At 33.8% G+C, this 15,619-nt stretch overlaps 1 protein-coding gene across 2 annotated transcripts in view; it reads right to left on the reverse strand.

The window, feature by feature from the left end:
- Positions 1-742: 742 nt before the first annotated feature.
- Positions 743-15,619, reverse strand: part of PTPRO (protein tyrosine phosphatase receptor type O) — a 210,587-nt gene continuing 195,710 nt past the window's right edge. For both annotated transcript variants that reach the window (XM_074268963.1, XM_074268962.1), the window contains 4 exons: positions 13,185-13,339; positions 10,627-10,762; positions 7,182-7,302; positions 743-5,267 (listed from right to left, as the gene is read on the reverse strand). In XM_074268963.1, coding sequence (XP_074125064.1) covers positions 7,198-7,302; positions 10,627-10,762; positions 13,185-13,339 — 396 coding nt within the window. In that variant the 3' untranslated portion in view covers positions 743-5,267; positions 7,182-7,197. The remainder of the gene's footprint in view (positions 5,268-7,181; positions 7,303-10,626; positions 10,763-13,184; positions 13,340-15,619) is intronic.

The following is a 15,619-nucleotide window of genomic DNA, read 5'->3' on the forward strand; positions in this document are numbered from 1 at the left end:
AAAAAAAAAAATCTGGTTGTCTTCTAGGGACAGTTATTTGCTCTTCCAAGATATTTGGCTGGACAGCTAGATGACACCAGAGACAATCTAAATGACATCCTGGGAGATCTGAGTTACTAAATAAAAATTTCAGATTTCTAGATGTCTGCTTGTGTAAATTAAATGACATTCTCAGTTATGTGAGGAATATGGATCTTTTAATTATTTGAAGAATGTGAATACCCTGGTGAATTCTTCATCTTGCTTTGTCAGTGCATCCAAAGGACTCCCTTGTGACTTGTTCAACAAAGCAAGGTTATAGGTGAAGAAAGAATATTAGAGGTTAGATCAGAGGAGTTCTCCGTCTAAGGTGAAAAGTGATTACCCGATTGAGGAGCAATTATCATCATGGCCCATAAAGCAAGCTAAGCTGAATGTACTTTGACTGCCATGTCTTTTTTGCTTCCGTATCTATAAGACCTTAGACCATGATATATTAGGCTCCTAATAAATCCTTGTGGCCTTGAAAAATACAAAATGGAAAAAGTCTTTAGTTGATGGTCAAAGCTTAAGGTTGTCAAAATAAGGAAATCCCAGACTAATTCCCATATCCAGTTCCAGCAAATGAACGTTTCCTAAAAGCCAGAAACCCAAAGCTCTCTCTAGTTAGTGCATTTTTCAGAAGAGAATTGATGAGCACTTGCAGTTATTAATTATAATTCTAAGCCTTGTCAAATAAAAATAATAACACTTTACATTTGGATGGCACTTTTCTTCTTTTTGTTTTATTGATGCCTTTTGTTTTTACATCACAGTAATTTCCAAATAAGTCCTTCCCCTCTGCCCTCCCCCGTGAAACTTCCCTTGTAATAAAATTTTAAAAAGCATTAAGCAAAACCAACTGACACATTGACCATATTTGACAGTGTAGTAACATTCTATACTCATATTCTCACAACTCTCCAAGGAAAGGAGAGAAGGCTGTTGTTTTTTTGTTTTTTTGTTTTTTTTTTTTCATTTCCCCCCGAGAGCCAGCACTGGCCTTTATAATTATACAGTGTTCATTTTTTATGTTATTGTTCTTTTTTATTGTTATTATTACATTGTTGTATTCATTGTGTACATTCTGGTTCTGCTTATTTCACTCTGTAGCAGTTGATACAAATCTTCCCATGTTTCTTTGAATTCTTCACATTCATCATGTTTTATAATAAAATCATATTCTATTCATTCAAAGGTCAAAATATAATTCAGCCATTCTCAATTGATGAGTTCTTTATTTCCAGGTGTCTTCTAAAAGTTCTGCTACTAATACTTTGGTGCACACGGGACCTTTCTTATCTTTGACTATCTTGAAATATAGGGACAGGGGCAAGATCTGTGATTTTACTGGTATAGGGAAGTCCTAGATATGGAAGTGTCCCTTTACCAATGCAGCAAACTGGCACCTTCTCTGCAATTTATGGTCTTAGAAAGTTGCCTAGAGCATGGAATTTAAGTGACATGTCCAGAGTCACCAGCTAATTATGTCAGAGACAGGACTGAATTTGGTTCTATAATTTCTAACCCCTGAAGTATATGGTCAGAAATAGATATGTGGTTCAAAGGAGAGGAATAGTGTAGTCACTTTTTTTCCTCTTACAAAATTTGTATAGTATTTTTCAAAGCACTTTTACATTTTTTTATTTAATTCTCACAATGACTCTGTGAGGTAGATAGAAAAAGCATTAGGATTCTCATTTTTAAAAAATAGGAAACAGGCTCAGAGAGGTTTTTTTTGTTTTGTTTTTTTTTGGTTTTTTTGCCAGATAGGATTCAAGTTTCCCGGAACACACTCCAGTGTTCTTTCCATGATGAATAGGTAATCTAAGAGTTAACAAAGTTACTACTTATTAACATTTAAATTATCATTTGTTAAAAGATAATAAATTCTAAATCACAACCATTAGGTATAGCATTTCTAGAACCCTTCCCAAAATGATCCAGTATGAACTACAGGATATCTGGAGCTCTTTGAATCATTTTTATACACTTTCCCAAGGTTTCAAAATGGGAGTATGATTCTTGAAAGGAAGATTCTTTCTGAATATTGAATTCTCTAGTAGTTAGTTCTTAGAAGGAATATTAAAACAGTTGATTTCTATCTTTATGTCCATATCGCAAGAGTTGAGAATTAAGTATTTCAGTTTTTCTCAATATTTTGATTCCTATTCCTCCTCCTTGAAGCCATCTCCTGTTGAACCTCATATTATTTTTCTTTTTCCCCTCATCCTTTTTTCACTTGGATATAGTAAATCAGTATCTCAAAACACAAGAAGGGAACTGCAGCTAGACTGCAAATGTTCTGAATATAATATCTGGTGCCTTTAGTGGTCTATAAGTTCAACAGCATAATATAGCAACCAAATGTGATATTAAGTTATATAAAGAGAAGCACAATGCTCAGGGAGGTAATGCCTCTTTTATATTCTCTCTTCATCAATTCATATCTGGAATAGTATGTTCAGCTCTCAATACCACATTTTAGGAAAATGATTTAAAAAGGCTTTGATGTCATGCTATACAAGGATTTGGGGATGTTGAGCATGGAGAAGAAAAGACTTACATGGAATATATCTATCTTCAAGTTTTTGAAGTGCTGTCTTCTATTGAAAGCACTCAGGAAATGTCCATTCCAAACCCTTGCAAGTTTGACTTCTAAGAAAAAAATTCAGAATTTAGTAGGTAGAATACTAAATTTGACATTAGGTAGAAATGGATTTAAACTCTGTCTCTGACATTTATTAGCTGTGTGACTATGGGAAAGGCATTTAATCTCTTTGAGCCTCAGTCTTTTTTTCTTAATCTGTTAAAATGGGGAGAATAATACCCGTAATATCTTCTTCATAGAGGATCAAATGGGGCAATGTTTGCTAAGTGCTTAGGAAATTTTAAAGTGCGATATAAATGTCAGCCATTATATTATTAATGTTCAGAGAAGCTTTTGTTCTTCAGTTGTGAGAAAATTTTCCTAATAATTGGAATTGTCCCAGGGTAGAGTAGGTTGTTTTTCAGGCAAGGGCTGGATGACCACTTGCCAATGTGTTGTAGAATTAATTCTCGTTTAAATAAATGATGATCTAGATGGCCTTTTGGTTACTTCCTGCTTTGAGATTTCATAATTCAGTCAAGTTTCTTTGGAGGGAGAGAGAAACTAGCCAAATTTCCATGTTCCTTAACCTGCCCATCTATTACAAAGTTATACTCAATCCCTTCCTTGTAGAAGTCTTAAAGAGATTAATGAGATATTTATAAAATTCTTAATTTCCAGAGACTGTCCAGAGTAAAATGCTATTACTTTTTTTTAAAGACTGCTAGTTTCTGGATGAAAATTTTGGGGAAAAAATTCTATTCTTAACCATACAAGTCCTCAGCTGTAGTTTTCATCAATGGCCTGACTCATCTGTGAAAGCCTATGAATATCACACGATGGCTGATAGTTTTTTTCCCCACCCCCATGCTGTGTTGGTTTTTTGAAGTGATGAAATCATTATAACAGTAAGTAGTGCTATTAAACAAGAGTGAGAAATAGCAGTGGGAAAAGGGGGTGGGCAGGTACCTAAATAATAATCTTTCTTGAGTCATAAAACATGTCATATTAACCTGTTCAAAAAAAAAAATGAATCTCTGGCCATAGACTTATCAAAGTAAGAACTGAAATAGAAGGTCTATGTCTTATAGGAAATTTTGCCATATTTTCTGGCTAAATCCTCTCAGCAGTGAGGCCTTGATATCCATACCATTTGCTCGACATTCTTCATAATTACTATGTTTGGTAAAAAATATCAAATTATCCCATAATACTGACTCTTAGGAAGCTGGAGAGATCTCTAAAGAAAACATCTAGGGAGTATGTGCTTAACCAATAAACTAAAAACCACAAAGGAAGAAACCTTTGGACAACAGCAATATTGTCGCAATAAATAGTTGGTGAATATTTACTTTAACTTCTAAATGTTTTTCCCTGTACTTTTAGTACCATCATCTCTTATATAAATGAGTATTGTAGTGAGTGACACAAAGAAACAGGCTTCTCAATGCCATCAATGCCCATTTTGATAGCATCCTTGTCACAATACACATAATGTCATTACATAATGTCATTACATAATGCTCAAATCATAAAATGTTACTAATTATATCAATAATAAGTGAAATTGACAATTCAAGAGTAAATAAAAACTGGGACCCAGGTTGACTGTTTGTCAGCCTGTATATAGACAGGTAATTCAAGATTCTAAAACTCCTTATCATAGCTTCATGAATTCCCTTCAGATGGGTGAAGGAGTGTATGTATGGCACACATTCTCAAAAAAAAAAAAAAAAAAAAAAAAAGAGCTTTCACCTGTATGCCATTTAATAGAAAAAAGGAATGATAGTTCTTCAAGCACCAAAAATTGCTCTAACAGCTCAATACTATATCAACGGAGCCTCAAGATAATCAGCCTGTAAACTGTTCTGAATCCAGACCAGAGTTAGGAGAAGAAACCGAGGTGGTGATATAAGTCCATAAGGATCAGGGATGAAACATCCTACTGTTAATTATGAAGAAAGAACTCTGTCAACAACTAGAACAATTAAGACAATATTTTCTTTTCTATTCTACATCAGAGCTGTATTACAGCTTTTATATATTTGGAACAAGAAAAAAAAATCCATTGATCCGGGACCCCTGCTTCCTTTTCTCCATTCTCTCCATTCCAACCTGGCACAGTACTTTAATGGGAGGGTAAATGATAACATCAATAGTCCTATTTCCTTGTGCAGAATTGCAATTACTTGATGTATATTCATGCCTCTCTCTTTAATAATGAAGACTTATTAGATGCTAATAATAGACTAGTGACACATAGTGAAAGCAACTTTTCTTTCTTTGATAGTCACCAAAAATATATATATATATGTATATATTGTACTTGCGTTTAAACTAAGTCCAACCAGCAAAAAACAAACCAAACTCTTCAAGAGTGGTGTACTTTCTGTCCTCTGTTCTCTGTAGGGTATCTCATCGTTTATCATGTTTGGTTGAATTTGGTCCAATATTTTAATTGTCCAGAAACAAGCAGTCCAAAAGACACTGTAGGCTCTTTAAGGCTAAGTCTTCCCAGTGTTTCTACAAGATAAAATATATCCTCTTTAATGGCCACGTACTGCAAAGCAGGGCCCTTCTTCGGCAAAATGGCTAGTAGGTTCTTCCCGCCCCCAATGATCCTGAAGTAAGGGAAGGTGGGTATACTTCATGTTCTCTCCTGTGAGTAAAGAAAAAAAAAAAAATACAATAAGCATTCTCTGCTTGGAAAAGGTCCTGTCCCCTCAGTGAACAGGTTTGAATGGCAAAGTAATACACCTATAAGTTTCTAGTTTCCTCCTAACCCTGTCACTAATTTACTTAATTTTTTTCAGCTAGAAGCAAGAAGCAACATTCCTAAGTCTCCATATTCTTTAAATTTCTGAAAGACTCTTCCTTTCTTGTAATTTGTTCTTTCTTCTAACCTTCCTCTTTCTCTGACAAATTTTCTGTTTTTTCCTTTTTCCCTTTCTTCCCAAGTTTATCTTCTTTATTAACCAGACATAATCTAGAACTGAAGTGAATTTTTAAAAATTTGCTGTATTTATAGAATAAAATTTTGTTATCTGTGCTCTTGGGTTCTTCTTTGTTTTTTGTTTTTTTTTTTTTTAATTGAAGAATTAGCTATATGGTATTTGCCTCTCTTGAAGGATCAATGAAAAATCAGATTTTCTTTTACGGTCTGGCATAACTTCCAATAACCCAAGTTTTCATATTCAGTGTCATATTGAACTTCTTACTCTCATACTATATAGCTGCTAAATTTTGGGATGTCTGCTCATCATCTCTTATATACTTCTCTCACACAGCCATAGAGAAAAGTTACTGGAGGTCATAAGAAGAAAGGGAAAGGATAAAAAAGAGCTATCACAGAAGGTGACATTTGACCTGTGTTGAAGGAAACCAGAGAAACTAGGAAGCAGAGGCAAAGAGGGAGAATTTTCTTTTTTTCTTTCCTTTTTGTTTTGGCTGAGGCAATGGGGGTCAAGTGACTTGCTTAGGGTCATACAGCTAGGACGTGTTAAGTGTCGGAGGTCGGATTTGAACTCGGGTCCTCTTGATTTTAGGACTGGTGCTCTGGTCTCAAGAGGCAGAATTTTCAAGGCATAAAAGCCTGCCAGTGAAAAAGGAACAGAAGAGGGAGATAGAGTCATTTATGAGGTATATAGTCAGGACAGTGTGACTGGAACAAAAGAGTACATGAAAGAAGATATGTAAGAAGACTGAAAAGGTAGGAATCAGCCAAATTAGGAAGGACTTAAAAAAACCAGATTTTATATTTGATCTCAAAGGTAATAGGGAATCACTATACTATACTGAGTAGGAGTATGTGTGTACGTGTGTGTGTATATGTTTGTGTGACAAAACCAATCCTGAAATTTAGGAAAATCATTTTGATAGCTGAATAGAGGATGTATTTGAGTTGGGGAAACCTCGAGGCAGGCAGACCAATTAAAAGTACTTTGAATTGTCAGGTGGGAGGTAACCAGAGCCTGAATCATGTTGATTGGTTACTTTGTTATTTTGTTAGTAAAGACAAGATAAAGGAGATATATTAGGAAAGTAATAATAATATTTGACAAAAGATTGTCAAATATGGGGTGAGTTCAAATCCAGTTTACTGATATGTGATCCTGAGCAAGTTACTGAGCCCTATTTGTCTGAATCCACTGGAGAAGGAAATGGCAAACTACTCCAGTATCTTTGCCAAAAAAACAAAAACAAAAACAAATCCAATGAACAGTGTGGTACAGGGTCACAAAGAGTCACTAGTCATAACTGAATAATAACATAGAAATGCTATTGTATTATTTTATAACCAAATTTATTCTTATGACTTTCTCTTCTTTGCCTATATGATCCATCTCCTCTTCTGTAGTGCTCCATTACCTTGGTCCAGACATTTCCATCCATGTATACAGCTGAAGGTAGTATGATGGTTGTCTGGAAGGCAGAATTACCATTCCTCCCCCCATTAACCAGAAATATTAAGCACATACTTATATGTGCTTAATGCATATATTGTGTACATTAGCACACCTATTATTATTAATTACAATATAAATTAGTATTAGTATTAACCTTCAATACTTACTGTTAAGTATCCTTAACTAGGACTTGCTAACATTCTCATATATCACATCACTGATGCAGAACTGTCTCTTTTTCTTCATCCACATCAACTGTACACACTGGTGGATAAAAATGTATTGTTCCTAGAGCAAAAGAGAAGTATGAAATCTTCAGAACCAGGTATTCTCTTTTCCTATACAGTCCTAAGACCATGATATCAAAATACATTTAGTCAACAATATGTCAGGAAACTATGGTCATGGATCTGCTAAACTTTGATAGATGGTTGTTGTACTGATCTTTGCATATAGGAGGAAGTCTAATATCTCAAATTTTGCTAATCTAATACCTCAGTTAAAATGTATTTTTCAGTTCACTCCTTCAAGTGATTGATCAAAAAAACATGCATCATAGAATCTCGTGATTGAAAGGGAACTTAAAAGTTTATTACTTAAATGAATTAGTGTGGTAAAAACAGAAAAGACAGTTGATTTTCAGTCAGATGACTCAGGTTCCAATCTTAGCTTCACTTATGATTTGTATAGCATCATGCAAGTCACTTAATGGTGCCTCAGTTTCTCCATTTATAAAATGAGAGAATTGGCTTTCATCACAGTCCTAGAACTAGAAAGGAATGATGATTTCTGAGACATCTTATAGCTCTAAACTCTATTAGCCTCTATAAAGCATGGATGCTCTTTATAACACTAAACTCAATTTAATCTTGTTGTACATACATTTATGATAGCAACTTAGAATAAAAAGTCACTTTATATTATCTCATTTGATTTTTACAATAGCTCTGCTCTGACTTAGTCAAAATTACTAAGTAATAGATTGATGAAATATTTACTCCTTTAACAGAGAGGGAAACAAAAAGTTAAACTAACTTTAATAATCATCAAGAGAAAAATTGTTAAAATAAGAAGCTACCAAATGGTGGACCCTTCTCTCCTCCTATTTTAACTGTCATAGCTATACTGCAGGTATATTTTCTTCTTCAAGATATCCTACAGGGGTTTTGTTTCCTGAAGCCTCCTCCTGGAGGTCTCCCCTTTCATCCACTGGTCCTTCCATTTTATTATCTTAGGCACCAGAATTACCAGTCAAGGCTCTGCCACAATTCTTTTGATCTTATAACGTCAAATAGCCTGCTGCAACAGCTATTAAACAACGTTTAGCAAGTCCTTTACTTCTGGGTCAGGTGCAAGACAATTCAAGGGGAATTTTTTAAGGCCACTAAAAGTATAATAAAAAATTCTTTACATACATCAAGGACAGAACACCTACTTAAGTATTAGCATGACTACTTAGCAAAAGAAAAGCGTACTTTGGAATAATAAGGATAATAACAAAGATTCAGTTTTTTATTTGGTTCTTGCTTCCTTTCAAAACAAAAAATGGTAGAATAATGCTAAGTGAATACCATGTTCTAGGTATAAACTGGACAGAGAAATGAGAGGCTAAGTAACTAGAAAATAGATGACATATTCTCAAGAATTTTGAAGTAAGTCAAAAATGAACATGTGGAATTGTTGTCTAAGATGAATATCCTTTGTTCAAGGTCACCTTGTTAATTGTGATTTTTTTTTTTTGGTTGGGGTACAAAATAGGCTTTCTGCAGTTCAATGAAAAAGCTTGGAAGTTAGAATTAGGAAATTTGGTCTATAGCCCTGCCTCTGTCAGGGCTATATCTATGCAACATCGGGCAGATATGAATTTCTTTGATCTCAGTTTCCTCACTTGTAAAATGAGGAAATTGGGCTGAATTTTCTCTAAAGTCCTTTATTAGACTAAGATTCTGATCCTTGACTTCAAGTCCTTTTTCTGCCAATTTTAACAAAAGACTTAGGTATGAATCTACCTAAGGAGGGACAGGCAGACATTATGAATTTAATGACAATGTATTTGAATTCAAAGGGGAGAAATGATATCTACCCAGCATCTGGAGTTAGATTTGCATCCAAATATAATCCTATTAATTTTCACACATTAAACAGATTGTTGTGTCCAGTATGTATGAGTATTTGTATTGAAAGCAGGGGGAGAAGAAGAGAGAAAGACAGGCTGACAGACATAAAAAGACAAACAGAAAAGAGGAGGAAGAGGAAAAAGAAGAGGAGAGTTGGAAAATCTAACAGAAAAATTTTCTAAATTATCCTGACATCTAGTGGTCTAGTCATGCAAAACATAAGGAAGAAAACCATTTTTTGTTCACTTGAAATTTTAAAAAGATCAAGAAAGCATTCAACTCAAGTGTTTCTCCTACACACTCCTTAGAAAATGGGGTCATTGTCTACCTGATTTTAAGATGTTCAGAATCTAAACTGATTGACTAGGATTATAGAAAAGGTGTCTGAGATGTTTGTACTTACAATAATTCATGCCTACTTGCACTTTTTGCAAATCAGCTCCTAAGCACTTTCAGGCTGCTGGTTGGCACCAGATTTTGATTATTATTATTATTATCACACCCTGCTTGTGTATTCCAAAGATACAAAGATGGGGGTGGGGTAGGGTATTATGTCCAGTACAAGATGATGAAGAAGAATGGCATTGCACATTTATCAAATGTTTTTCCACATTGTGAAAAATGAGAGACCCACTTAAATGAAAGAAGAAAACCTAACAATGGAGCAAGAAAAAGAATGGATGAAGGGGGTGGCGTGGGGGGGAGAAGGGAAGGGGAGAGAGAGATAGGTTTCCTTCTGAAATCATGTACCAGATGTAGATTAGCTGGTAATCCACCCAAAACCTATCATTGGTTATGACATTTGCATAGAGAAAAGCTAATGAAAAATTCACTGAGTCAAATCCAATATTAACAATTTAAATGAAATTTGGTCATCACTCTTACATGTTTTAACTTGTGGAAACATTCTTGTTTAGATACCTTAATTTATTCATAAAAGCTTAATTCCTCTTTTGGCAAGTGAGGAGAATGGTCTCAATAAGCTTGAGATGACTTTCAGCTTTCAATTCTATAATTCTGTGATAAATGTTATATTAAAAAATCTTGACACAAATAAAATTATAATTTCAGAACAAATTTACTTCTAGAGTCACATAGCAGTATGACATAGTTAATAGAGTGCTGAATTTGGAGGAAGATAGGGGATTCAAATTCTACTTTTAACATTTATGAGGTGTATGACTGGACAAAACACTTACTATTTATGAACCTATTTCCTCATCATAAAGTGGGAATTATAATAATACCTAGAGTACCTATAGCATTTTTGTGATATAGAAATAAAAATATAAAATAAAAGCTTTTTTAAAATGCTAAATTTAAGGCATTATATACATACTCCTAATTAATTGCTTCTTTTATGATAGGATGACATCAAAATACATGAAAACACAATTATAGATAAAACCAGGATATTTGCTATGTTGTTTTCATGTAAATGATGTATTCCCTTCTGAAAGCAAAATTTAAGCATATACATTAATCAAGCTCTTACCTCTGTCTGCACCATGGACATTCTGTATGATCTCATGTCTGACACCAGACCCAATATGTCAACATATTCATGATCACAAACATGTTGTAGCAGTCGATCCAGGGCTATGAATGTTCCTGTCCGTCCCACACCAGCACTGCAATGTTGTTTAGACAATTTGATTTGTAGTTGAAAATTATCAATTTTTTAAAAATAAGGAACTATAAATACTAGGGGACATATAAATCATGTTCTCCCACAGTATTTTCCACTTTAATACTTTTAAAAAAGCTATATTTTAAAGAGATGCAGTTATTCTTCCTGGTGGTTTTTTTCCCCTTCAGAAGATTGTTTTTTGCTATTAATACAACTTTTTTTTGGTGAACTTGCTAAAGAGAGTATGATCACACATTCACAAGGGCTCTTAGTTCTCCAAACAAATCAATAATTTATTGAGCCTATACTATAGGCCTAGCACTATTAAAGTCCATTGGAATACTAAACAAGTTGATGACATGGCCTATATCTTTGAAGGACTTTTGAGTTTATATCTTCTACAGTTCACACAGGAAGATTCAGCCTTCCCAATTTGGTTGTTACTGATATTTTTGTACCTACGGGACCTTTCTATCTCTTTGTCACTTTGGTTAATGGGTAGTCTATCACAAAGGAGGGTCTGATTCTAAATTAAGTTAGAACTACAGTCCTGGGATATTTCAGTATGAAGTCTGTGTGACAGGCTAATAGTAAAGCCCTAAACATTGATAGCAGGTAAAGGAATTCTATTGAAGGCAGAATCTTCAGCTGATTATGAAATAACTTCTTCTTCAAGGACATCTTGGGCAATTGTCTCTAAATAGAATTGAATATCTGGATCAAGTCATCCAGATTCCAAACCCCAGGGCTCTTAGGATCATGGAGTTAGGGCCAGGATGGAAGAATAAAGGATGCATGCACTAGAGAATTTATCGGGATATCTGGTGTTCTGTATGAGTTAGCTTTTCTCTGCTACCAGACAATTACTTCAGGCAAAGAATGGTACTAATAGAACAATAATAGAGCTAATGTGTTCAATAATTCTGGTATTTGATCTTTAAGTCTTGTGAGCTGAACTGAAGGATATGAGATTTCAAAGAAAGAACAATCCTAGTCTGAAAAATCTGGATTCATATTATTCATGTACAGTGGTCTTAAAAGTTAAAAGACTTGGCTGACATAAAACCATATGTAAAAACAAGTATATTACTAGGCAGAAAATAGATAATGACTTTTGACAACTGGATTTAATTAACTCTTGTGCTTGCTTAAATTTATCTGCAGAGCAGACTCAAAACATCCCAAAAAGCTACAATAGGTTGGACCCACAGAGTTTTGGGGAATTTTTGTAGCAGAGGCATTACTAACACTTTCCTGTGTCCTATTCTGAACTTTCTTTTATTTTCTTTTATGCAATTTTAAATGTGTCTTTAACATTTACTTCATTTTTATTTCATTCTCATGCTATCCCGCTTCCCTCTACAATCCTCCCTGAAAAAAAAAAGCCTTCCCTTATAACAAGGAGACATAATTAATCAAAATAAAATCAAATATTGGTTGTGTTTGAAATGTGTGTTTCATTCTACATGTCCAGTTCATTTCTTCCCTGCCAAGAGGTGACAAGCATACTTATCATTGGGTTTCTGGAATAGTGATTAATTGATCTTTGCACAGTTAAAATTTCAAAGCTGTTTTCCTTTACAAAATGTCCAAATTGTTCTATTGGTTTCTACATTTCATTCTGTATCAATTCATACAATATTCTCTGAGTTTCTTTAAAACTTTTCCTTTAATCATTTTTTTTGGTCTCAATAGTAATCCTTTACATTCACATATTATAATTTGTTAGCCATTTCCCAATAAATGATTACCTACTTTGTTTCCAGCTCTTTAATACATCAAAAAGCATAGTTATAAATATTTGTATAAATAACAAAAGATATAACTGTAAGTAGTTGTATAAATTGATTCTTTTTCTCTTTCTTTGATCTCTTTGGGGTTATAAGTTAGGTTATATATTGCTAGATATCTAAAACTTAGTGACTTGGCATAATTCCAAGTTACTTTCCATAATAGAAAAATCCATGAAAGTATATATGTCTTTGTTCTTCCAAAGTCTCTCAAAATATTACAATTTTCCTTTTTTGCCTTCAAAATAATATAGCTAATTACAGAGGGTTTTTTTTGGCACAGGTGCAGACCTTAGTAACTAGAAAATATGGTTTTAAAAATAAAAGCTTCTTGCTGATTAATGGGAACTCAGAAGAGATTGGTCCAGCAATGCATTCAGGAAAAAGTAAATGAAGAATACATAGTTCCCAAGTGACATGTAGCTAGATGGAAGTACTGCATATGGATAGCAAACAGTCCACAATGTCATAGGACTAAGAGAGAGAGGGTAGGTAACATTTTCAAAATTGAATAGTACTCATAATGATTCTGAAAAATATTGCCTTCGAGGGAAATCTGGTATTACTTCCATTGAGAAAAAAGAAGCTCACCGCACCTATTGCTTAAAGGAAAATAAGATATGAGGAAATTACCTGCAGTGTATGATCATGGGACCTCTGCTCTTTGTGGAGTGCTGTCGGACCATCTGTACAAACTGCATGATGCTTTCTGCAGCATTTGTAGTGGGCACACCATGGTCAGGCCAGGCAGTGTAGTTAAAATGCATGACATCCTGCATCTCATCAGCCTTTTGTAGGAATATACCAAGAAAAAATAAGTGTTTCAATCACCTTTCTATGTGATTCAAGTACTTTATCAATCAATAAATGCCAACCATGTGAGATGCACTGTGATGGATGTTAAGGATACAATGAAAAGAATAAACTAGTCTTTCTTCTAGTAGCTTACACTCCATTGGAAACAACATGAACACATATAGTTATATACTGAATTAATACAGATTATTTGATGAGTAGGCACTAATGATATTAGAAGGATGGGATGAGGGTTGTATAAAAGGTATCCTATGGGGGGGGGAAGGGAACTCTTACTAAAGTATGACTGATACTGAGCTCATAAATATAGAATTTCCAGTGGAAAGATAAAGGTATCCCAATTTTGCTTTATGTTACTTGTTTTGCTTTTTAATAAAATTATTTTTATTTTCACTTCTAAGTTCTTTCCTTCTTTCTCTCTTTCCCCATCCACTGAGAAGGAAAGACATATGGTATTCATTATATATATGAAAAGAGCGTCAAAACATATTTTTGAATAGACATCTTCTGAAGAGAGGGAAAGCAAGAAAAATAAAGAGAAAAAATATGCTTCAATGTGAGTCCATGAGTTTTCTAAAAAATGAGTCATCAGGAATCCTTTTGTATTGTGATAGATTTCTGTATTGATCAAAGTTCCAAAAATTTTCACAGTCGATTACTTTACAGTAGTATTGTTATTATGCAGATTGTCCTAGTTGCATCAATTAATATGTCTTGCCAGGTCTTAAAACACAATAGTGTTCCATTTCTATGCCATAACTTGTTCAGTCATTTTCCAAATGATAAACATTCTCTCAGTTTCCAATTCCTTGCCACTGGAAAAAGTACTGTTATAAATACTTTTGTACATGAAGGCCCTTTTTTCATTGAGTAGCAATACTGCTGTGTCAAAGGGAACATATAAAATATAATAGCTCTTTGGACACAATGTTTTAGAATGGTTATACTTGTTCACAATTCACCAATAATGTATTAGGGTACCTTTTTAATATTATTTCCAGCATGTAATGTTTTTCTTTTCTCCTCATCTTAGCCAGTCTGATGATTGTTAGGACAAACAGAGTTGTTTTATTTTGCATTTCTCTAATTATTAAGGAGCATTTTAATAGATATATTGATAGCTTTCATTTCTTCTTAATACTTGGAGAATGGCTACTATTTTTATAAATTCATCTTTATTATGCTTGAGGAATGAGATTTTTATCAGAAAAACTGTAGTTTTTCCCTTGGTTTTCTACTTTTCTTCTAATTTTAATTGCATTAGTTTTATTATGCAAAAATCTTTCTGATTTTATGCATTCTAAATTATTCATTTTACTAGCTCTGAACCCCCTAGCTTTCTTGGTCATGAACTCTTCCTCTATCCATAGATCTGATAGGTAATTTTCTATTTATTTATTTTTTTATTATATCTTTTTATTTACAAGATATTTACAAGATACAAGATATCCGTAATTTTACAGCACTGACAATTGCCAAGTCTTTTGTTCCAATTTTTCCCCTCCTTCCCCCCCCTCCCCCAGATGGCAGGTTGACCAATACATGTTACATATGTTAAAGTATTAATAAAATTCTTTCTCAGAGCCCAGGATAGATTTCAAAGGGACAGGCTATTTCTCTGTATGTGATGGTCTTTCCCCTAAAAACAGTGGAAAAGGAACTGATGAATGCTCAAGCTAGGATCAAGAGCACCTGATGAGATATTTCTATATTGACTAAGTGAAGCACTTTTGCAAAGAAATATATCACCAAATATAGAATTTGGTATGCTATTAGCTTAATATTTTACTAAATTACCAATGCATTAAAATAATTATTACTGTCAACCTTTTTAGAAGAGTTCTATTGATTTTTCTACTGTGACTAGCAATCCATATTAAATCAACAAATATTCACTAAGTCCTTATATGAATAATGTTTCTGTAATATAATTAGCTGAATAGGGCTGTTTCTAGAGAGAGGGAAGGCATTAGAGCAATCTAATGAATACTTTCTATTATACTTTCCACTTTATTGACTCATTTCAATTCATTTCTTCAAACACGTATTGAGCACCAACATAATGATATTAAAGTTTTTTGAACAGGTCAATGGTATAATTAGAGCTATGCATTAGGGAAATGATTCTGACATCCAAGTGAAAGAGGAACTAGAGTTGGGAAGAACCTAAGCATGAGGAATGCAATTCATATGATCATAGATTTAAAAACTGAAAGGGACTTTTAAAAAAACCATCTCCAACTGTCTTATTT

Source organism: Sminthopsis crassicaudata, chromosome 5 (genome assembly GCF_048593235.1).
Source record: "Sminthopsis crassicaudata isolate SCR6 chromosome 5, ASM4859323v1, whole genome shotgun sequence".
In the NCBI taxonomy this organism is placed as follows: domain Eukaryota; kingdom Metazoa; phylum Chordata; class Mammalia; order Dasyuromorphia; family Dasyuridae; genus Sminthopsis; species Sminthopsis crassicaudata.